Source organism: Hyperoodon ampullatus, assembly GCF_949752795.1.
Source record: "Hyperoodon ampullatus genome assembly, chromosome: 7".
NCBI classification, from domain to species: Eukaryota; Metazoa; Chordata; class Mammalia; order Artiodactyla; family Ziphiidae; genus Hyperoodon; species Hyperoodon ampullatus.
The window spans coordinates 58,562,562-58,587,117 of NC_136920.1; the positions used below are offsets into that span (position 1 = coordinate 58,562,562).

At 39.8% G+C, this 24,556-nt stretch overlaps 2 protein-coding genes across 2 annotated transcripts in view; one reads left to right on the forward strand and one right to left on the reverse strand.

Annotated features, from left to right (window-relative positions):
- Positions 1 to 1,104, reverse strand: part of PPME1 (protein phosphatase methylesterase 1) — a gene marked incomplete at both ends in the record, with an annotated part of 75,012 nt that extends 73,908 nt beyond the window's left edge. The window contains one exon of the mRNA XM_079707798.1: positions 1,004 to 1,104. Within this exon, the coding sequence (XP_079563924.1) occupies positions 1,004 to 1,104 (101 nt within the window). The remainder of the gene's footprint in view (positions 1 to 1,003) is intronic.
- A 473-nt stretch (positions 1,105 to 1,577) lies between these two features.
- C2CD3 (C2 domain containing 3 centriole elongation regulator) overlaps positions 1,578 to 24,556 on the forward strand; it is a gene marked incomplete at its 3' end in the record, with an annotated part of 122,970 nt that continues 99,991 nt past the window's right edge. Inside the window, exons 1-6 of the mRNA XM_079707983.1 lie at positions 1,578 to 1,775; positions 4,247 to 4,516; positions 7,099 to 7,256; positions 12,724 to 12,947; positions 13,551 to 13,798; positions 24,138 to 24,270. Coding sequence (XP_079564109.1) covers positions 1,721 to 1,775; positions 4,247 to 4,516; positions 7,099 to 7,256; positions 12,724 to 12,947; positions 13,551 to 13,798; positions 24,138 to 24,270 — 1,088 coding nt within the window. The 5' untranslated portion in view covers positions 1,578 to 1,720. The remainder of the gene's footprint in view (positions 1,776 to 4,246; positions 4,517 to 7,098; positions 7,257 to 12,723; positions 12,948 to 13,550; positions 13,799 to 24,137; positions 24,271 to 24,556) is intronic.

Consider the following 24,556-nt stretch of genomic DNA (forward strand, 5'->3'; position numbering starts at 1 on the left):
CAGCTCCTCCCATTCCAGTAAACGATGGATTCCCTCAAAACATTTTAAGTGGCTCCTCTCAGTGTTTCATTAATTGAATCTTATCAGATCAGTACATAGCTTCCACCAGACTTATTTGCCCAGCAAAAATCAATTTCCCAAATCTTCCTCTTTAAGCTTCCCAGACCTTACCTCTGCAGCACGCCATTCACTAGACCCTATTCCTAGTCATTTCTCAATCTCTGGAGCCCATGGTTACTCTCTAAGCCCCTCAGCCCTCTCCCTCCTCACTCCTCCCCTTATTCCCTACCCTCACTTCTCAGCACATTCCTATCACCCCTAACAGTCTTCTTGGCTGTGTTCTCCATCTTACCTTAGGCCTGTTCCCCACACTTTCTCAGTACCCCTTAAGAGACTTAATCTCTAAGTCACTCCCTCACTCCCAGAATCTGCCTCTTACACCCCTAGATACTCTCTCTAGAACCTTCTGCTCCCTGGTTGTCTTTTCCGCTCCACCCCTGCCTCAGGTGTTCTCTGTTTTCCACAGCTTTTTTCTATTATCTAGTTCTCAGAGAAACTAGATAAAGATTTACTCCTCCCAAATCTTTTCCGAGTTCTTCTCCTAATTCCCCTCAACTTTTCTTTCCGTCGTTTCCCATTTCCCTCAACCATCCCTGGCAGATTTCCCCTCCACCTTTGTCACCGTTCTTCTCCCTTTTCTCAAACCTCCTCCACCCCTTCTTCTGGAGGTGCCTCCTACATATCTTAAACTATCCTCTCAGCTTCCTCAATCTTTGCCTCATTCCCTTCTCCCTCCAATACTATTTATTCTCCAATTTCCACTGACTTGGCGCCTCCCCTAGTCCCCAGATCTGCCTTCTACTTCATCTAAACGTCTCCAGGCCGCCGCCAACATTCTCTCCTATCCTTAGCCTCCCTTGACGTGCCGCTCTAAACGCCCAGAGACACCATTCTCCAATGGCCGGGGCCTGGCCTCTAGGGAGAAGGGGTACGGGTTACGTACCCCATTCGCATCTTGGCTCCGCTCTGACTGCTCCCGCTGCCGGGTAGAGGAGGGCGAGGGGGCAGGCGGCCGAGGTGCATGCTCTTCTCGAGGGCCGACATGAAGGGAAGGCCGCAGGCAGTCGAACAGTAGCCGAAGCTTCGTCCCACGCTAAGTGCGGCCCAACCGGTCACACAGCTCGCTCCCCTAGCGACGCCCCGTCGCCTTTGGATAGCACCCAGCTACCAGCAGCACCGCCCACCGGCTCCGTAAACTCCACCCCCTCGCCCCAGTGCTTCCACCGGAAGTGCGCACCAGCCTCCACAAAGGGAGCTGGGTAACGTAGTTTCTGATCCCTCAGACCCCAAGCGGAGAACTCGACGACCCTCGCCGGAAAGAGAAGCGTTACTGAAGGCAATGCACCCTGGGCAATGGAGTCCTCAAAGGGCTTATCCCTTTGCGCTTGCGCAGCTGGAGGAGACCGCGTCCAACCCGCAGAGGTACTGTAGCAAAGCGTCCTGGGTGTTGTAGTCTATTGGAGGGAAGGCGTCTTGGCGCCTTCCTTTCTCATGGCTTCCTAGAGGCTGTTAAAGGAAGAGCCGCTTTCTTCCTGCCTCCCAAGCTGCCCAGCGGCGCCGGTTGCCGGGGAACGCCAGCGCCTTGGGAAGGGATGGCGGGAGGGTACGGCTTAAGTGCTGGGGCCGGAGTTGAGTTGGTGAAGAAGAGCTGGGGCTCGTCATGAAACAACGGAAAGCCCAGGGGCCTGGGGGCGGCGGTAGCCGCAAGAAGAGAGGTAATATGAGCGACCAAAGGTTGAGGAAAGCGGAGTTGGGCGGAGTTGGGGGAGTTGGGGGAGCAGGACGCGAAGCATTCTAGGGAGACCTCCCACAGCCGCCTGTTAAAAGAAAAAAAAAAAAAAAAGAGGGATTGAGAAGGGAGAAGAACCAGGGAATCAGAAGGTTAAAAGAGAGGTCAATTGGCCTTCCCGCGAATGGAAAGGATATAGGGGCTGGAGTAGGGGGCAAAGTGGGTGAATAAATGGGACGAAGTGAAGGCTAAAAGGGGACCCTTCCAGAGGAAGGGAACAAAAAAATTGTAGGAATGTTTTGTTTTGGTTTTACTTTTTTAAAAATTGAGGTATAATTGACATATAACATTATGTTAGTTTCAGGTGTACAACATAATGTTTGTATATATTTCGAAATTATTACCACATGTCTAATTAGCATCCACATCATACATAGTTACATTTTTTTTTCTTGTGAAGAGATCTTTTAACATCTACTCTTCAGCAACTTTCAAATATACAGTACACTATCATTAACTGTAGTCACTGTGCTGTACTTTAAATCCCCATGACTTAGGGGTGTTTTTGATAAAAGTTAAATGTGTGGGGACGGGAGGGGGGAGGTATAGCTTTGCAGGTCCACATAGAACTGGAAGAAAAATAAGTTGGAGAGTATGCCAATAATCCTAATAGGCAAGGATCACGTTTTACACATTACTGAATCCCCAAGAGCTAACACGAAGCAGGACTTAGTAAATGTTAATTGAATGACTGAAGCATGAGACAGTCATGAATCATGAAGGGCTACAGGTGGGAGTAGGGAAAAGATAGTTGTGGAGGAGAGAGGAAGAAAGACTGGGGAGTGACGGTGTGGTAGGATTGAAGTGGGGTGGGGGGTTTAGGGCATGAAGATCTCTGAAGGATTTGAGATGATGGAAGAGTGTGTAGCAAGAGGACCTCATCAGGTTAGTCTGCTCAAAAAGAAGCAAGCTTATGAAGAGGACCTCATCAGGTTAGTCTGCTCAAAAAGAAGCAAGCTTATGAAGAGACCAGGGAAATGTGAGCTGCAGCAAGAACAGTCACCCTGGGAACCCAGGGCAGATCATGAAATGTAATGGAATCTCTACAGGGCTGCCTCAAAACAAAACAAAAACTGGGTGACTGCATTTTATAGTATAGGCAAAGAGGTATTAGGAATGGTGATAGTGCATTAGGCCATTGGATTGAGGACTAAAGTTGCAGTCTGGGAATAAACCTTATCCAAACTGTTTAAAGATAACTAAGGCAGTTTTGAGGCAATGCCTTTCCAGGAATGATGGGAGGATATGAAACAGAAGTATGGAAGTGTCCAGTGCTGGTGCTGCCTATGTCAAACCAGTCAAGCATATGTGGTTGATAGGAGGAAAATCAAAATAGAAATAACATAAGAATGTCCTTCTCATTATACCACGTGCATATACAGTAGTACTCATGTACACACCTGTGTATAATTTTTATATTGAAACTAGTTATCCATAACGATTATGGTGGGTCTTTTCTTCACTAAAGAAAGCAGAGAGGCTGTTCACTTTAGAAATCCAAAGAATTAGTTATATAAATTCCTGATCTGATAGACTCCAGTATATTTTTTTTCTTGTGAGGCATGACCACTCCCCAGGGAAAAGTGAGAGGACTAGAAAGGTGTGTGTAATATTGGAATGACTTCTTAAATCTCCTCTAAGTCATGGTTAGAAGATACCGTGAATAGAAGACAATCAGAGTCATTAAAGGAAAGCTTTATAGAAAGCCATGATGAATTGCCTCATTTACACTTTATTATCTGTCTAAAAGCCATAAATATTATGAACCCAGCACTGTGCTAAAAGATAATGGCATAATCTGAAAATGATAGTTTCTGTCCTCATTGTGTGATATCAGCAGGAAGAAAAGACACAGTTTAAGGTGGTCTTTCTTGAAGTGCTGAGTTGTAAAGTGTAGACTTCATTTGAGAACTGATTGACAGTTGTTGCTGTTTTATGTTTAGTGATGGTTTTAAAGTAAGAGAAGTAGGTAAAGATAACATATCTTAAAAACTGTGGACATTACAATAATCAGAACAACAGTACTTGGAAGAAAAATTTCAACTACTTCATAGATTTTTTTAAACCTGTATACTGTATCATTGTATTTGTATTTTTCATTTAATATCTTTCAGTTAAAGAGGAGTTTGTATTAGCATGTCTTAAGTTGGTATGTTCTTTACTTACAATAACCTGAATCAAATCCTGAATACTAACTAGTTGTCAGAGTGGCTTAAGTGACCAGATAGCTTATTCTATGGTCTGGTTTGCTAGTTACTTCTCATGTATTAGAATAAATAGAATAAGCCTTCTCTTTGTAGAGACGAAAATGTTTGTGTGTTTTCATTCAAAAAGCAGATTATGTGTTTTCTGTATTTAGACTAAATTTCGACTTAGTATTCTTGGATTCCTCCACAGGTTTAAGTGACATTTCTCCATCTACAAGCCTACCACCCCTGGTTGAAGGCCAGCTACGCTGCTTTCTGAAACTTACTGTTAATAAAGTCATATGGAAGATTACAAAGCCTCCTGCTTGTGTACTTGTTCGAGTGACATGGTGGGGAGAAACATCAGAAGGAACACTCTTTTGTCCCAGGGATGCATTGCAGACCGAACCAAAAGCTGTGAGAACAACTACACGTTATGCTATTCGCTGTGGTCCAAAGCAGTTTACCTCTTATCTAACAGGTATGTTTTTGTCTTATCATTTCAACTGTAGGCCTAATAAGAAGCATGTGATTATGTTGTTAACAATAGGTTTTATTGTGTACTTAGTATCTATGGCATTGTTAATTATTGAGGAGTCAAAGAGGTTTTATAATAGCCACCATTATTGAGAGTATACTATGTGCTACTAGTTGATACATATTATTTCTAATCCTTAATAACCCTGCAAGATAGATATTTTCTCTGTTTTATAGACAATGAAACTGAGGTTCAGAGAAATAAAATGAATCCTCTATAAGGTTACATAGTTGACAAATGGCCAAACTAGGATTTGAGCCCACTTCTCTCTGACACCAAAACTCATGCACTTGTCACCACACCATGCTTCTTTAAGGAATAACTGTAGTCTCTACTCTGGGACTTACATTATGCTCAAGGAAAGATGATATAGATATAAAATTTACCAATAATACAAGAATACATGCTAAATGCCAACTGAGTGGTTTAGTGAGTTAATAGTACAGGTTTTCAGAGAAGGGAGGATCCCTCTGCTGGAACCAGGAGCCAAAATTTCTTCATTTCTGTTAAAGGAAAGCATTCTGAATGTACTGTGTTATTTCTCTATTCAGGTCAAGTTTTCATATAAACACGTTTTGGATGGTAGACATCAAATCAATTCAGTTCAAGTCAGGAAAAATTAAGCATTTATCATGTAAATATTGTTGGGCTAAGAATACCGGAGAGCCAGAGGTGAATTAAAGATTAACTGGGCTGCCCTGGTGGTGCAGTGGTTGAGAGTCCGCCTGCTGATGCAGGGGACACGGGTTCGTGCCCCGGTCCGGGAAGATCCCACATGCCGTGGAGTGGCTGGGCCCGTGAGCCATGGCTGCTGAGCCTGCGTGTCCGGAGCCTGTGCTCCGCAACGGGAGAGGCCACAACAGTGAGAGGCCCGCGTACCACAAAAAAAAAAAAACAAAAAAAAACAGATTAACTTGTCCTTAAGTTTGCATTCTTTCAAGAGGAAAATTTTGAAAACATCAAAATATAAAGAAAAAAAGTTCAGTTATTCAAAAAATATGTATTGAACACTTTGCATGTGCTAGACGTTGTGCTAGACACTGTGGAGATTACAAAAATGAATCAAAAAATTAATCAGAATGGTATCTAATTCTAACTAAATGCACAAAAAAGTTTAGTTACAATAGTAGGTAGAAAGTGATAAGAACTTTTAAAAGATGCACAGAGATATTTCATTAAGAAAATAAATGAGACATGGGTGAGCCTGGCTGTTAGTAAATAACCAACATATGTTGGTACATTTCCCTTATTCTATATATGCACGTTATTTTATAGTCTGCAAAGCACTTTTACACCTATTAGCTCAGAATTTTCAGAGAACTTGCATGATTAGGTAAGACAGGGATGGTGATATGTTAAGTAAGTTGCCTAAAGTCATATAACAACCATTAAGCAACTGCCATGTAAAAGGATACTGTGCTATGTGTTTTACTTGCAATACTCCCATTCCTCACACAGCCATGATATAGGTATTACGATGCCTATTTTATAGACAGCTGTGGCTTACAGAGAAGTAGCTTGTGAATGTTGGAGCCACAACACAATCACAAATCTTCTAATTGTAAATCCAATACTCTTTTCACTACAGCATTGAACAAAGGGTGAAAATGAACCACTTTCTCAACTTTGGTAAGAAAATATTCAGAAGTCACACTGTCCTGAAATAATCTCAGATTGCATATGCATGCATTTTATTTCTCCTGCTGTAAATTAGGACCATGAAGGTGTTAAGTCTAAGCAACCAATTGACAAATACAGTTAAGGAGTTTATTTCCATTCCTTTTAGTTCTAAGTGCTCTCAGCCTTTCAGTGTTCCAGATTTTATTGAGAAATAAGCAGTAAAATACTCCTGAGAGGCAGGAACCAACCCATGCATCTATACAAGAGAAGCCCTTTGTCCAGTTCAAAACTAGAAATGGTGAGAATTTAAAAACTGAGAATTTTTTTCTTTTTTTTTTTTTTGCGGTACGCGGGCCTCTCACTGCTGCGGCCTCTCCTGTTGTGGAGCACAGGCTCCGGACGTGCAGGCTCAGCGGCCATGGCTCACGGGCCTAGCCGCTCCGCGGCATGTGGGATCTTCCCGGACCGGGGCACAAACCCGTGTCCCCTGCATCGGCAGGCGAACTCTCAACCACTGCGCCACCAGGGAAGCCCGAGAATTTTTTTATTGTTGCTTTTTCATTTCAAAACTAAAGTCTGAGTCCTTGCCAAATATGTAAAATATATATATATATACTCTCTTAAAGGTATTTTCCTTATCAAATACTTGATATTCTAAATATTTTTATGTAATTTTTTTCTCCATTCGAGTTATTTGTCATTGCTCTTCTCTAAAACTTTGTTGTTCTTTTGATCTTGGGTTCACTCTTCCCCACCTCCTGAATGATATGGTAAAGTGCATAGTTTATTTGAAAATAAAATGATTCTTTTAAGTAAAAAAATTTTGTAATGTATATTACTCTTCCCACTTCCAAAAAAAAAGTAAATGAAAAATGTCTGCCTATGTTGTAATTGTTTCTGATTAGATATGGCTGTGCTGGTGCTGGAAGTAATCACCAAACTTGAACATCTTCCGGTTGGTAGAGTTCAGATCAGTGGACTAGCCCAGCTTTCTCCAACCCATCACATCAATGGATTTTTTACCATTGTTTCACCAGCATCTAAGAAACTTGGAGAACTCCAGGTAAAAATATTATAATTATCTGCTACATAAAATAAAACTTTGGGGGCACAAATAGTTGAGTCTGTTTGTAGAATGGGTAGGTACGTGACTCCCACATACCATGCAAATTCCCACTTCATGCTTTTGTTCATGTTTTTACCCAGACTGTCATGTACTTATTTCTCACTTATCCATATCCTCTTAGTTCTTTGCTGCCCATCTCAAGTTCCAAGAGACCTTCGCAGCTCCTACTGCACTCATTCTTCTCAGTACTTTTTATTAAATTCAGAATAACATGAATTACATAATCATTGTTCAGTTATAATCCTACATAGTCTCCAAAATTTTGTATTTGTAGTTTCCCTTTTTTTTTTTTTTTAAATTTCTTGCGGTACGCGGGCCTCTCATTGTTGTGGCCTCTCCCGTTGTGGAGCACAGGCTCCGGACGCGCAGGCTCAGCAGCCATGGCTCACGGGCCCAGCCGCTCCGCGGCATGTGGGATCTTCCCGGACCGGGGCACGAACCCGTGTCTCCTGCATCGGCAGGCAGACTCTCAACCACTGCGCCACCAGGGAAGCCCTGGAAATGCATTTTTAATATTGAAAAAATGAAAACAGTTTATTCAATGATATTTAAATCATCTATTAGTGGACTATTTTGTTTCCATAAAAGATAAAATTATATAGTTATGATTGTGTAGCAACATGGAAAATTATTTTGGATTGATGACAAAAGAGAATTAAAATTATACCCACATATATACATATGATTAATGACTGGGGAAAAAAAAACAAGGGAAAATAAAAACAGTTGGGGCCTTCTCTGGTGGCACAGTGGTTGAGAGTCCACCTGCTGATGCAGGGGACACGGGTTTGTGCCCCGGTCCGGGAAGATCCCACATGCCACGGGGCGGCTGGGCCCGTGAGCCATGGCCGCTGAGCCTGCGCGTCCAGAGCCTGTCCTCCGCAACGGGAGAGGCCACAACAGTGAGAGGACCACGTACTGCGAAAAAAAAAAAAACAGTTGGAGTGTATAATTCTAGGTAGGTTTTTTCCCTATATAAAAAAATGAGATATGATTCATATGCCATAAAATTCACCCTTTTAAAGTATACAGTTCAGTATTTTTTAGTGTATTCACAATATTGTACAACCATCACGATTATCTAATTCCAGAGCATTTTATCACCCCAAGAAGAAACACTATACCCATTAGTAGTCATTCCCCTTTTTACCTTTCCCCAACCCCTGGCAACCACTAATCTACCTTCTGTCTCTATATATTGCCTATTCTGGACATTTCAAATAAATGATGTAATATAATATGTGACCTTTTGTATCTGGCTTCTTTCAGTTGGCATAATGTTTTCAAGGTTCATCCATGTTGTAGCATGAATCAGTACTTTATTCCTTATTATAGCTAAATAATATTCCATTGTATGGATATATTATAGCACATGTTGTTTATCCATTCTTCAGTTGATGGACATTAGGACTGTTTCCACTTTCTGACTTTTATGAATAATGCTGCTATGAACATTTGCATACAAGTTTTTTGTGAACAGATGCTTTCAGTTCTCTTGGGTATATACTTAGGTGTAGAATTGTGTTCATATGGTAAGTATGTTTAACTTTGAGGAACTACTGGACTGTTTTCTAAGGTGGTGCATCTTTTTCCCCCCTTATTTAAATGTCAGTTGATACAATAATACTTGTATGTTTTTTATTTAAATGTCATTGGGTTCTTTAGAGAACTGTTTTAATAGAGCCTTGGAGACAGAGGTCAGATTTTGAAAGATTATGGAATAAGTAAATAAGTAGTAATTACAGTGAAGAAGTAGAAATAACAGTTAGAGATTTCTCTCTGTTTCCCACATAAATGGCAGCGAAGAGAGGGAGACATAGTGTGACCTAATGGAAATAGCACAAGACTTGGACATGGAAAAACTGGTTATGAAAACATTTCTGGTGTTCATTTGTACTCTCTGAGCTTCAGTATCCTATTTTATAAGATGAAGATAATAACTTTTACCATATGGCATTGTTGTAGGAATTAAATGATATGAAAAAAATATGGAAGCACTTAACATGGTACTTAGGCACATGACAGGGACATGCCAAATTTACTTGAATTGGAGAGGAAAGTATTGATAGTGGGTAGCAGAATTGAGGCGTTTGTTGCTACTTTAGAAGAGGTGTTGGCATACTTTGCCCAGTGGACTAAATCTGGCCTTCTAACTAAAAATGGTTTTTATATGTTTAAAGGGTCACTTTAAAAAAGAAGAATGTGCAATAAAGCCTAAAATATTTACCCTCTACCCCTTTACAGAATGAGTTTGCTGAGCCTTTTTTAGAGTATAGGAGACCTGATTTGTTTTGCAGACCAAGAGAAAAGCAAGTGAAGAAAGATTTTGAAAATAAAAGAGGATAATTGAGCAAGTAATGTCATGAAGAGAATTAGATGGGAATGAATTTCTATTAAGAACACAACTGATAGTGGTTACCTTTGGAATGGAGGACTTATAACAAGGAGGGAAAGAGGAGAAACATTTTGAGATGGATAACATTGAAGGAATTCATGCTGATAACTTTTTTAGCAACATTTATTTTTTTGGCCACACCACATTGCTTTTGGGATCTTAGTTCCCCGACCAGGGATTGAACCCCAGGCCCTTGGCAGTGAGAGCACGGAGTCCTAACCACTCAACCACCAGGGAATTCCCATTAGCAACACTTATTATATGCATGCCTACCACGTTAGGCACTACATGTTTTATTTCATTTAATTTTTTTGTTTTTATTAAATAGAGATAGATATACAAAAGAATATCTTAGGTGTATAAGATATAAAAATAACCATACAGTGAACACCGATTGGCTCCTCAACTAGGTTAAGAAATGTTAATAGGAAAAAAAGAAATATTAATAGAATAACGGAAAGAAGCCAGGTTTAGAGATTCATCCATATTACTTTGTGTATCAGTAATTCCCTTTTGCAGAGTTGTGTTCCATTGTATGGATATTACACAATTTTCATCTATTTGCCTTGGATGAAACCAGGCAGATATCCTTGCCTTGTTCTTGTTCTTGGGAGGAAAGCATTTGGTCTTTTCACTATTAAATATGGTATTAGATGCAGGTTTTTCATAGATGCCCTTTATCATTGAGAAAGTCCAAGTTTTCTGAGAGATTTGATCATAAATGAGTATTGAATTTTATCAAATTCAACTGTTGCTAGAGGTTAGAGGTGAGAAGAGGGCATGACTACAAAGGGAGTTTTTGGGGGGTGATGGAAGTGTTCCATATCTTAATTATGGTGGTGGTCACATGGACCTAAACATAGATTACAATTCATAGAAGTGTATATTTACAAAAATGTCCATTTTACTATGTTAATTTTTTTTAATGTAGCAGATCAAATGTGATGATAAACAGAAGTTGTCCCTCTACCTCTTGTTGGGACATGGCTGGGGACTTTGCAAACTGGAGCACATACCCTGACTAAAGCCACTAGTCTACTCCAGCTAATTTTTGCCACAATGGGATGGAAACCCAGCATTTCTGGATCTTCTGATTTTTCAAGAGAAGCCAGAAATTCAAATTTTTACATAAAATCTGTTTTCTTAATCACTGTTAAATAATTTTGAAATCTTTTAAAATGCTATATTGACTAGCATAAGTCTGAAAAATAGACATACTAATATGTTCTCTCCAATATCAGATGTTATAAATGTAGTAGATAATCCCAGAACTCACCACTTTATATTAAAATTACTTCTTTTTAAATTCCCCTACAAGATACTCTGATCCTTTGGGTCAGGTTCCATGTTTTATTCATCTCTTTGCCCCAGGCAGGTAGTACAAAGCCTGGCACTGAACTAGTATCAACAAATATTTGTTAATTGAACAAAGGAGTTAGGCCAGCACCTATATTTTGATTGTAAGGTGGGTGTGGCAGGTAACTGGACTTTCCTTTTCTTTCTCACTGGTAGTAAAGGCCTTTGAGTTGTTTTGAGACTAGTTCAAATTTGCTTAGGGAAAAAGCAAAAGTCTGGCCAGCCAGCAGGTTATTGTTAAGGCCAGGGACGCAGCCTTTATTCTCAGTGTCTCCTTTGTTTCTAGAATAAAGTGGCAGTCTTTTGGCAAGTGATGAATGGCAAGGGACGATTTTCTGACACTTACATTTGGGCAGCCAGGATTTTATGTGACCCTCTTATAGCAGTGACTGCACAAAGTATTTATCCCACTGCATTCCGGTCATTTGTCTTTGTAGAAAATCTTAATGATGAATAGATTTAAAGGACTTTGTGCTACCTGGTTCATGAACAAAATTCTCCTCATCAAGACTCAAGTGTGTTTATTGAGTCTGTGCCTTGGCAGTTTTTCCACATAAATTATTCCATTGACCTTCCCAGAGACTTCTTAAAATATTTAACTGCAATCTTTCATTTTTGTCTTAGGCCATTCATCATTATGTGACTCTCTTTGGCTACTTGAACAATTCCTTCTGCTGTCTATGTCATTGTAACTGAACTTTCAACACTGCTCTTCTTTTCTTTTGGAGTACATTCTTCAATTTCTTCTCTAAAGTTTTGCTTTTAGGCTCTGTTTTATTTTTTATTCCTACATCAGGCTTTTCTCCATTGGACTTTTCAGAGACCTGGAAAGCTTTTTAGTAGAGTGCCTGAATTCAGAGGAGTTGGACAATAAAGGAAACTTCAAGTAATTACTTTTCATCTTAATGTTCCTCCCTCTTCACCCTGCCTCATCCCCAGCATAGAACTAGGGCCTTATTTTTCTCAAATAGCTAGCAATAAGGATGCAACAGGTGCTATGTCATTCTTTTATTTTTCAGACCATTAGTCATTATTATGCATACTTGTACACTAAGTGTATACTTACACTGATTAGTCTACAGAAAAATGAATAAGATAGTTCATGCCTTCAAGGAATTCATAATCTGATCAGGATAACAAATAAACTGGAAGTACAAATACCTCCTTTAAGCCTCTGCTTTTTTTTTCAATCTTCAAATTAGGATAATATACTTTCCTGACAGTTATATCATCACATCAGCTTCTCTATGTGAAGAACGTAGCACAGTTTCTGGCCTATTGTGAAGTGTTCAATAAATGGTGGTTATATTAATGGATAGATACGAAGTAAGTAGAAACATGAAAAACGGAGTGGCCATAACATCTCTGCCTGGACACAAAGAAGTTTTCACAGAGGAAGTAATGCTGGAGGAAATTTGCACATGAAGGCATAAGGGAATGAAATATAAGGTACATTTAGAAAACTCTAAGTAATTGGTATATCCAGGAGAGAGAGATGGAGGAGGGGAACACAGTGAGAGATGAGGCTTCTGAGGTAGGCAGGAATTTGAACTAGATCCTATAAGGAATGGGGCCATTAATTTATATTAGAGAGTCTTAAAATTAATCAATGCTATAAAAAAAGACTTCTGATACATTACATGTCCCTTTCAGGTCTCACTTGCCCTGGAGCCTTTGTCAGAAACTTATGACAGCTACAATCCTCTTCCTACCACTGACATGACAGAAAATGTGCTTTTATCTGAACAAGGATTCAGAGAATATACTGAAGCAGGCAATACTCAGTTTCTGGTTCCATCAAGGCCTCAGAGGATCCCTACCACCAAAATTGATGGAAAAGAGTTAGCAGCCAACAGCAGTAGGTCAACCACTCCAAGGTAATTACCACACCTAATACCAGTCAGACTGTCTGCTAACTCCCAGTGTACTCATAATTTCGGTCTTTCATTTGTGGTTGTGTAAAAGGTTAAAGGTAGTCATTCATTCAGCAAATAAGTATTAAGTACTCACTATGTTCGTGGTCCAGTACCAGGTGCTAGGCATAGAAATTAATAAGACACAATTCCAGTTTTTGAAGATTGCTCACAATCTAGTGAGGAGGCCAATATACAGATAAATAAGTATGTCTAAATCACATAGAGATGCCATGATAGGTGTACATGAAGGGAAAGAGGGAAAAGGCAGTGTTTTGTGAAATGGAATGAAGTAAGAGAAACAGATTTTGATTTTAAATAATTATCAGGTGTTTGCTTTGTGTCAGGCTCAGCACTGAGCTCTTTATTTCATTTTCTCACTTTAGCCACAACCATACAATGATAGGTAAAACATCTATTATTTATTTAATTTGGGAAATGAAAAACATATTTACAAAGTCTGAGCTACACTGCTATACACCACTGATCCACTTTCTTTCTCTGACAAAGTGGAATGTTACCATAATGGATAATATACTGCTGAAGTTCTCATTTATTTTAAAACAGGGGAAAGGACCACTTGTACTTTGCAGAGAACTCTGATACAATGAAGGACTCTTTCTTTGGACTACAGCACCATCTTAATTCAGGACAGAGTTTAGAGTCTATGGCTCTGAAAGGCAAAGCCCCACAGAAGCAGATGTCCCTTCTCAACAGTTCTGAATTCCAGCCTCAAATTAGGACAGTTGCCAAGAGTCACAGTGACTCATGCATTCTTTCTTCAAACAACCCTCCTACCAAGGACCTTCTTTTAGGTATGTATATATCTGTGAACTGAGACTAAGCTATATTTATTGGGATTACTCTGCTCATTAGGCAACCTACAAAGAGAACCAAGACTTCTGTTTGAACTAAATAACCAAATAAAAGTGAGTATCTTACTAGAGTCCAGAATTTCTAACCATTTAAGGGCAGCTCTATTAAACCACTGAGTTTCTTCTAAATAATTACTGGGTACTTAGAATTTTAAGTTTAGGGAAGGAACCATTTAAAGTGAACCTGGGTATGGGAGGAAAGCCTTTATCATAGAAAAATATCAGTCCTGAGTTTTTCCAAGATAATTCAAAACAAATAAGATTTTTGTCTCATCATCAGAATTTACTTATACCGTTGTGCAGAGACTAGTACTAAACCTATTTCATATTCTGAAAACTGTTGGTTTCAGTGGGAACATTCAGTGCACAGAAACTGCTGATCTTACGCCTGGGTATTAAATGTGACTGACAGCCAAACAGAAGTAGAAAGGAGTCAGTTTACCTATGTAAGGGCTTACACTGAAATTTAAAAAGGAAATAGGAACGAGGTTGTATTACCTCATTTTAGGTAGTGGTATTATATGAAAAGCAATTTTGGTACCTTATGTTACACTGTAATGATCAACCATATATCTCTGTGACATCAAGAGCATGACATAAATTTGTCTCCATCCTTACAAGTAAAATTTCCAAAGTAGAATATCTGCAGCGTTAGTAGAAAACTCTTTTAAATTAAAACTACTTGGACCTCTGTGAGGTCATGATCCATAGACTTAGCAAGTCTTGCCTTATCTGTGGAGCTGGATGGGGGTAATGTGACCATTGTCTGATATCCATAGTTCATTTCCTCCAGGATGTTTCTTTCCTCAGATTGTGTTACTCTGAACCATTTTATTTTTTATTTACCAAAGTACTGTACTTGGCTATTTGCAGTGTTTTCAAAACCAAATGTTTCTTTTTGTGTGTTTTTAATCTTCAATACTTGGTGCAATAGAAGCTGCAATGATGTGCCACTTTATCTATGAAATGGAGTTTTGTATACCAATAAATTCTAGTTTAAAGACCAAAAAAAAACTACTTGGATACAAAATTTACGTTAGTAAGGATTTTTTTTTAATGAAGAAAGACATTGTGTTAATATTTTTTCAACTGAAATGTCTATGATCCCCTAGTTTAAAAAATATACTCGATTATGGTATGTTAATTTTATTTTTTTTATTTATTTTTTTACTTTATTATTTTTTTGCATGCATTGGGTCTTCGTTGCTGCGCATGGGCTTTCCCTAGTCGCGGTGAGCAGGGGCTGCTCTTCATTGTGGTGCACAGTCTTCTCATTGCAGTGGCTTCTCTTGTTGCGGAGCATGGGCTCTAAGCGTGTGGGCTTCAGTAGTTGTGGCTGGCATGCTCTAGAGCGCAGGCTCAGTAGTTGTGGCGCACAGGTTTAGTTGCTCTGCGGCATGTGGGATCTTCCCGGACCAGGAGTCAAACCCGTGTCCCGTGCATTGGCAGGCGGATTCTTAACCACTGCACCACCAGAGAAATCCCTATATTAATTTTAGACTTTAATGCAACCCTAGGCTACATTAACAAGAAAGAAAATTGTCTGACTATACTCACCACTTGTCATTCTCACACCTGGAGTATTTTGTGTAGACCTGGGCACCAGACTTTGATAAAATATTTTTTCACTCATTAAGCAGTTATTTATTCAGCACTTACTAAATGTCTGGCAGTCTTCTAGGTGTTAAGAATATAGCAGTTTAAAATTTTTTTTTAAAAAGGCACAAAATCCTCCCCTATATTCTAGATAGGAATACCAATGATAAACTAGGTAAGTAAGTATGTAGTGTTAGATAGTAATAATGTCAATGGGAAAAAAATGAAGCAAGGAAGGAGAGAGGATAGAATGCTGTTTTATGTATGTTGGCAAAGGAAGGCTTCTTTCTTTTAAAATTTTTTTTATTTTTATAAATTTTTTTTTTTCACGGTACACGGGCCTCTCACTGTTGTGGCCTCTCCCATTGTTCAGCACAGGCTCCGGACGCGCAGGCTCAGCGGCCATGGCTCATGGGCCTAGCCGCTCCGTGGCATATGGGATCTTCCCAGACCAGGGCATGAACCCGTGTCCCCTGCATCGGCAGGCAGACTGTCAACCACTGCGCCACCAGGGAAGCCCTATAAATTTATTTTATTATTATTATTTTTTTTGCTTTTAACTTAAGTTAGAGTTCTTTTTTTTTTTAACATCTTTATTGGAGTATAATTGCTTTACAGTGGTGTATTAGTTTCTGCTTTATAACAAAGTGAATCAGTTATACATATACATATGTCCCCATATCTCTTCCCTCTTGCGTCTCCCTCCCTCCCACCCTCCCTATCCCACCCCTCTAGGTGGTCACAGAGCACCAAGCTGATCTCCCTGTGCTATGCGGCTGCTTCCCATTAGCTATCTATTTTACGTTTGGTAGTGTATATATGTCCATGCCATGTCTGTGTCTTTATTCCCGTCTTGCCCCTAGGTTCTTCATGACCATTTTTTTTTTAGATTCCATATATATGTGTTAGCATATAGTATTTGTTTTTCTCTTTCTGACTTACTTCACTCTGTATGACAGACTCTAGGTCCATCCACCTCACTACAAATAACTCAATTTTGTTTCTTTTTATGGCTGAGTAATATTCCATTGTGTATATGTGCCACATCTTCCTTATCCATTCATCTGTCGATGGACACTTAGGTTGCTTCCATGTCCTGGCTATTGTAAATAGAGCTACAATGAACATTGTGGTACATGACTCTTTGAATTATGGTTTTCTTAGGGTATATGCCCAGTAGTGGGACTGCTGGATCGTATGGTAGTTCTATTTTTAGTTTTTTAAGGAACCTCCATACTGTTCTCCATAGTGGCTGTATCAATTTACATTCCCACCAACAGTGCAAGAGGGTTCCCTTTTCTCCACACCCTCTCCAGCATTTATTGTTTGTAGTTTTTTTGATGATGGCCATTCTGACCGGTGTGAGATGATATCTCATTGTAGTTTTGATTTGCATTTCTCTAATGATTAATGATGTTGAGCATTCTTTCATGTGTTTGTTGGCAATCTGTATATCTTCTTTGGAGAAATGTCTTTTTAGGTCTTCTGCCCATTTTTGGATTGGGTTGTTTGTTTTTTTGATATTGAGCTGCATGAGCTGCTTGTAAATTTTGGAGATTAATCCTTTGTCAGTTCCTTCATTGGCAAATATTTTCTCCCATTCTGAGGGTAGTCTTTTTGTCTTGTTTATGGTTTCCTTTGCTGTGCAAAAGCTTTTAAGTTTCATTAGGTCCCATTTGTTTATTTTTGTTTTTATTTCCATTTCTCTAGGACGTGGGTCAAAAAGGATCTTGCTGTGATTTATGTCAAAGAGTGTTCTGCCTATGTTTTTCTCTATTATTGTCTGGTTTTACATTTAGGCCTTTAATCCATTTTGAGTTTATTTTTGTGTATGGTGTTAGGGAGTGTTCTAATTTCATTCTTTTACATGTAGCTGTCCAGTTTTCCCAGCACCACTTATTGAAGAGGCTGTCTTTTCTCCACTGTATATTCTTGCCTCCTTTATCAAAGATAAGGTGACCATATGTGTGTGGGTTTATCTCTGGGCTTTCTGTCCTGTTCCATTGTGGATCTATATTTCTGTTTTTGTGCCAGTACCATACTGTCTTAATTACTGTAGCTTTGTAGTATAGTCTGAAGTCAGGGAGCCTGATTCCTCCAGCTCCATGTTTTGTTCTCAAGATTGCTTTGGCTATTTGGGGTCTTTTGTGTTTCCATACAAATAGTGAAATTTTTTGTTTTAGTTCTGTGAAAAATGCCAGTGGTAGTTTGATAGGGATTGCATTGAATCTGTAGATTGCTTTGGGTAATATAGTCATTTTCACAATGTTGATTCTTCCAATCCAAGAACATGGTATATCTCTCCATCTATTTGTATCATCTTTAATTTCTTCCATCAGTCTTATAATTTTCTGCATACAGGTCTTTTGTCTCCTCAGGTAGGTTTATTCCTAGATATTTTACTCTTTTTGTTGCAATGGTAAATGGGAGTTTTTAATTTTTTTAAAATTTTGTTGTTGTTGTTGTTTTTGCTGCATTGGGTCTCTGTGGCTGAGTGCCGGCTTTCTCTAGTTGCGGCGAGTGGGGGACTACTCTTCTTTGCGGTGCGTGGGCTTCTCATTGCGGTGGCTTCTCTTGTTTCAGAGCACAGGCTCTAGGGGCACAGGCTTCAGTAGTTGTGGCACATGGGCTCAGTAGTTGTGCCTCACGGAATCTAGAGCACAGGCTCAGTAGTTGCAGCGCATGGGCTTAGTTGCCCCGCAGTATATGGGATCTTCCCAGACCAGGGCTCGATCCCGTGTCCCCTGCATTGGCAGGCAGATTCTTAACCACTGTGCTCCAGGGAAGTCCCAAAGGAAGTCTTCTTTAAGAAGTTAATATTAAAGATCTGTAGAAGATGAGTTCCTTCTAAGGAGAGTCCCTAGACTGGGGAAGGGACCACCAAGAGATATTTATCCTCAAGAAAACAGCTACCATTTACTCACTGTTCATTATGTGCTACCTACTATGCCAAGTGCCTTATACACAAAAACCAAGTGAGGTTGGGATTGTTATTCCCATTTTAAAATGAAGACACAGGCTCATAGTTAGGGAGCTTCTGCCCTATCAAACGGGACACCTGCTTCTCAGCTCCAGTTCATCATTATCTTAAACTGGACAGCAAAGTCCTTTGCTTCATCCTACTGTAGTTTCCTTGTTTACCTAGGCCTGCTTTTTTTAAAAATCAAGACTATGCTGGCCAACTGTTCAAGCCAAATAAAATATGCCAGGTGCAACCCGTGGGCTGCCAATGTGCAAATCTCTTCCATAGAGGTACTAGGATCATTGGGTTTAAAGATAAAACAAGACAGATTGTGACTCAGTCTGGGTTAATAGTTCTACCTTGCAAAAGTGAGAAGGGATAGCTTCAAGAGATAGTGAATTCTGTATCACTGGGAATGGTCAAGTATGGGCTGGATAACCTTGTCATGGGACTCTTACAGATGGGATTAAATCATCAAGTAGACAGATAGGATCTTTAAAGATCCCTTCCAACCACAAGACCGTGGAGCACTAAGATTAAGTGGGTCATTTTAGTAAGTAGGTCTAAAGCTAGTCATGGAGGTTTATAACAAATACATAAACCTAATTATCTTCCAGGTCTTTATTATACTGACATCATACCAGGAAGGGGGGTGCAGAGCTGAATTAGTCATCGAGCTAGAATTTATGAAACACTAACTACACATCCTGCTTATAAGAGTTGGTGGGTTTTTTGTTTTTGTTTTTAACTTTTTATTTTATATTGGAGTATAGCCAGTTAACAACGTTGTGATAGTTTCAGGTGCACAGCAAAGGAACTCAGCCATACATATACATGTATCTATTCTCCCCCAAACTCCCCGCCCATCCAGGCTGCCACATAACATTGAGCAGAGTTCCCTGTGCTATACAGTAGATCCTTGTTGGTTATCCATTTTAAATATAGCAGTGTGTACATTTCAATCCCAAACTCCCTAACTCTCCCTTCTCCCTATCCCTACCCCCCCAGTAACCATAAGTTTGTTAAGAGTTGGGGTTTAGAATAGATAACAAGGAGTAGGAACAAAAACCAGAAGCTGTATACCTCCCTGTTTAGCAGGGGCTGTGCCCAAGGTATGTAGGAAATAAACAAGGGAAACATTTGTCATGAACTCAACTAAGTGCCCTTCCCTTGTGTTAAAAAAAATAATTATTGAGTTGAGGTGCAGGAAGGTGGCATGACAGCTCTTTTAGTGTGGAACCAGCTTCCTCTTAAGAAGGGGAGTTAAGGTGTTGTTGTTGCCATTCCTTAGACTTTAGAGAAACTATTCTAAGAATGGCTGTTTCAAGGAAGAAACCACTTGGAGGCCAGTGAACAGACCACCCTCGCTCAGATTTGTCCTACTTGTTGTCTTCAATGTTTACTTCTTTTTTAAAACCTGTTATTGTAAAGTATCTTCCGTACCTATTCCTATTCAAATGTTAATGACTAATTAAGTCACTCTTAAAATATTACTATTCCCAGGGAACTTTCTTTTTTTTTTTTTTGCAGTACGCGGGCCTCTCACTGTTGTGGCCTCTCCCGTTGCGGAGCCCAGGCTCCAGACGCACAGGTTCAGCGGCCATGGCTCACGGGCCCAGCCTCTCTGCGGCATGTGGGATCTTCCCGGACCGGGGCACGAACGCATGTCCCCTGCATCGGCAGGCGGACTCTCAACCACTGTGCCACCAGGGGAGCTCTCCCAGGGAAATTTTATTTAGCAGGGATGAAAACTTTAAGCTCAGTTCAATTCAGCAGATATCTTTTGAGTGCCTATTTTGTGTCAGCCATTGTTTTGAGTATTGGGGTTACAGTGATAAATAAGATAGTCCCTGACTTAATGAATGCATTGTAGTAAAGGAAACAGACTCTAAAGCAGATACAGTACAATTTTGTATGATATATGCAACAGTGGAAGTATTTATTGAAACATTTAATCAAATTCCTGATATATACTAGGCACTGAGCATACAAAGACCAACAAAAGCCAATTTCTCGTCTCACAGTTGTTTGGGTGAGATAGACAATTTTAATACTGCATGGTAATTCTTTGATGGAATCAGATACGCAGAACTTTGAGAGCACAAAGGAAGTATTGTGTTTAAGGAATTAAAAATAGTTGTGTGTGGTTAGATTATAAAGTCCCAAGTACCAAATATCTCTAGAGACACTTTGGGTATCAGTAGAAAAACTATTTTTCTACATGGCCCTGAAATCAAATGAAATTTATTATTGACACTGCTTGTCATTAACTACTTTATTCATAAAGCATTTATTGAGTGTGCCCACCTCATTAAAGAACTTTAAACCATATCAAATTAAGCCAAGTATTAACTAGAAACTAAAAGGAGGAGGGCTTCCTGTCACATAGCAAGCTTCCTTAACCAAATTTCCAATGCTAGCAGACCATGTTTTCCTCACCCTTTCTCACTGAATAAACAAGATAGCCATTTTCTGACTGAATCCCAAAGAGATTTTTTTTAAATAAGTAAAAACAAAAATACATACTTATATAGCCATTATTTACATAGAAAAAGTTAATGCATATTATTAAGTGAAAAAGCAGTTATAAAACAGTATACATAATTGGGTCATTTGTAGAGATGTAGATGGACCTAGAGACTGTCATACAGAGTGAGGTAAGTCAGAAAGAGAAAAACAAATATCGTATATTAATGCATATACGTGGAATCTAGAAAAATGGTACAGATGAACTGGTTTGCAAGGCAGAAGTAGAGACACAGATGTAGAGAACAAACGTATGGACACCAAGGGGGGAAAGTGGGGGTGGTGGTGTGATGAATTGGGCAATTGGGATTGACATGTATACACTAATATGTATAAAATAGATAACTAGGGCTTCCCTGGTGGCGCAGTGGTTGAGAGTCCGCCTGCCAATGCAGGGGACACGGGTTCATGCCCCGGTCCAGGAAGATCCTACATGCCGCGGAGCGGCTGGGCCCGTGAGCCATGGCCACTGAGCCTGCGCCTCCGGAGCCTGTGCTCCACAACGGGAGAGGCCACAACAGTGAGAGGCCCGCGTACCACAAAAAAAAAAAAAAAAAATAGATAACTAATAAGAACCTGCTGTATAAAATAAAGTAAAATGAAATTCAAAAAAAACTGTATACATAATATACCATTTTTGCAAAAGAAAAAATTTGTATATATACACACACACATACATCTATAGGTGTATGTATGCATAGATTAAAAACTGTCCGGGGGTGCTTCCCTGGTGGCGCAGTGGTTGAGAGTCCGCCTGCCAATGCAGGGGACACGGGTTCATGCCCCAGTCCGGGAAGATCCTACATGCCGTGGAGCGGCTGGGCCCGTGAGCCGTGGCCGCTGAGCCTGCGCCTCCGGAGCCTGTGCTCCACAACGGGAGAGGCCACAACAGTGAGAGGCCCGTGTACCACAAAAAAAAAAAAAAGAAAAAAAAATCAACTATCCGGGGGACTTCCCTGGTGGCGCAGTGGTTAAGAATCTGCCTGCCAATGCAGGGGACACAGGTCCGAGCCCTGGTCTGGGAAGATCCCACATGCCACGGAGCAGTTAAGCCCGTTCGCCACAACCACTGAGCCCGCGCTCTGGAGCCTGCGAGCCACAGCTACTGCAGTCCACACACCTAGAGCCTGTGTTCCACACAGAGAAGCCACCACAATGAGAAGCCTGTGCACCACAACGAAGAGTAGCCCCCGCTCGCCGCAACTAGAGAAAGCCCGTGCACAGCAACGAAGACCCAACGTAGCCACACACACACAAAAAAAACTATCTGGAATATATCAAAATGTTAATCAGTATTTGTGGGTAGTGGCATTAATGGGAATATTAGTTTTCTATTGCTGCATAACAAGTAACCACAAACTTAATGGCTGAAAAGAATACCCATTTATTAGTCACAGTTCTGTGGATCTGAAGTCCAGCAAGGTATGCTTGGGTTTTCTGCTTAGGGTATGATAGGCTACAATCAAGGTGTCAGCCAAGCTAAATTCTCATCTGGAAGCTCCGAGGGAAAATTCACTTCCAAGTTCATTCTTGTTGACAGAATCCAGTTCCTTGCAGTAGTAGGACTGCAGTCCCATTTCCTTGCTGGCGGTCAGCCAGGGTCCACTCTCAGCTCCTAAAGGCCATAAGGCCACATGCATTTCTTGCCACATGGTCCTCTCCATCTTCAAGACAGCAATGAAACATTACATCCTTCTCATACTTTAAATCTCTGAGTTCATATCCTGCAAACAGCCAGAAAAAAACTCTGCTTTATAAAGGTTTGGGACCACCAAGATAATCTCCCAGTCTTGAGGTAGACTGATTTGGAACCATAATTACATCTGTAAAATCCCTTTATGGCAATACCTAGATGACTGAATCACTGGGAGAAGGTATTTGTATACCAGTAGCTGGAAATTTGGGGGGAACTATCTTAGAATTCTGCCTACATCATGTTTTTGCCTTTTGGCTAAGATCAAGTGTAGAATTATGCCTACCACAGATGGTGATCTTTATTTTCTTTTACTTATACTTTCACGTAACACATTGAACATACGATATTTCAGTGTTTTTCGGGTTTGGGGTTTTGAGTTTTTAAGCTATATTTTGAACTCTTTATGCTAACAAATGTTGAACGTTTATGGATCTGTTTGGCTTATTATTTTCTTGGCCTGACTGCCATATCTTCTTTATTTTTAGAAGCTATAAAACTCTAGACCAAGATAGACAGCCATTTGGTATCTAGTCTTACCTACCTCCTAAGCAACTGTGGAACCTCAAGAAAATAATAATTCTTCCCAGTGTTCCTTGAAATAATACCACTGGTCCTAAGCTTTTAAAAAGAAGTCTAAGAAAAAGTGGGGTCATATATGTATAGTGGTTAAATCGTAGGATGTAGAGTCATCCTGGTTATACTGCATGCATAACTTGGGCAAGTTACATATCCTCTGTGCCTCAGCTTTGTCATCTGGAAAATGAAGGAAATGATAGTACCTATTTCAGAGGATTGTTGGGAGGATTAAATGAGTTCCTATACATAACATACTTAGAGTAGTGCCTAGGAAGTGGTAAGGGTTCAATAAATGTTATCCTCTGTAATTCTTGTTGTTGCTTAGGGATGGGAGAAATTTTACCTATCAGAAAGTTTAAAGACTTTATCCTGACTTTTCTGTTAACCTGATGTATGATCTTAGACAAGTCGTAGAAATGTTTTGGTATTCTTTTCTTCATCCATAAAAGTATACATTTGGACTAGATTACCACTATGACTCCTAACAGTTTAGCTGATATAGTTGTTAGTGTTCCTCAAATAATAATGACATTAAAACTGTTACAAATAAGAGAATTCAGTAAGATAGCTGGATACAAAAATAATATATTATGTAGATATTACTAAATTTATTATGTGCAAACACCAGTTGGAAGAGTCAATGCATGTATATAATGACTCTAGTAGGTGGTCAGTCACTACATAATGGAGACTTCATTCACTGCTATAATGCCAACATCTAAAACGGTCCACGTGATAGAAGCTCAGTAAACATTTGTTGTAAGGTGAATGTCCTCAAGGGATTCTCAAGCTAGTGGGGAAGGCAGACAAGTAAGCAGTTATAGTATACTATGGTAAGTCCTGTGAGAGAAGGAAAGGTGCTAAATATTTCAAGTATTTCTGTTGGATTTTAGATTTTCTGTGTTCTGTTTTGCCCTCTTCAGCTCTGTTAGAACAAGGCAATAAACTGCGTAATGCCATGGTGATTTCTGCAATGAAATCAAGCCCAGATACTAGCATGTTGTTGGAAGAAGTTCATCCTTCTATGAAGGAAGATTTTCTTAGAGCATCTACACAGTAAGTAAGTTACTGGATAAACATGAACCCCAATAGTTAATTTCTTGATAGTTGTTAACATGTGTTTTTTTGTCAAGATATGGACTGAATAATCTTGGAAATGTTCAGCAAGTAATTCTTAATGTGGTGAAAAAGAAGCCTAAATTAGGAGTTAAGATACCCAAAATCTAGACCTAGCACTGACACTTACTTTAAATATGTAAATGGCTAAATTCTTAACTCCTTCTGAACCAGCATGCTTATATAAAAAATGGGTATATTCTCTCCTCCCTCTCTTACATAAATG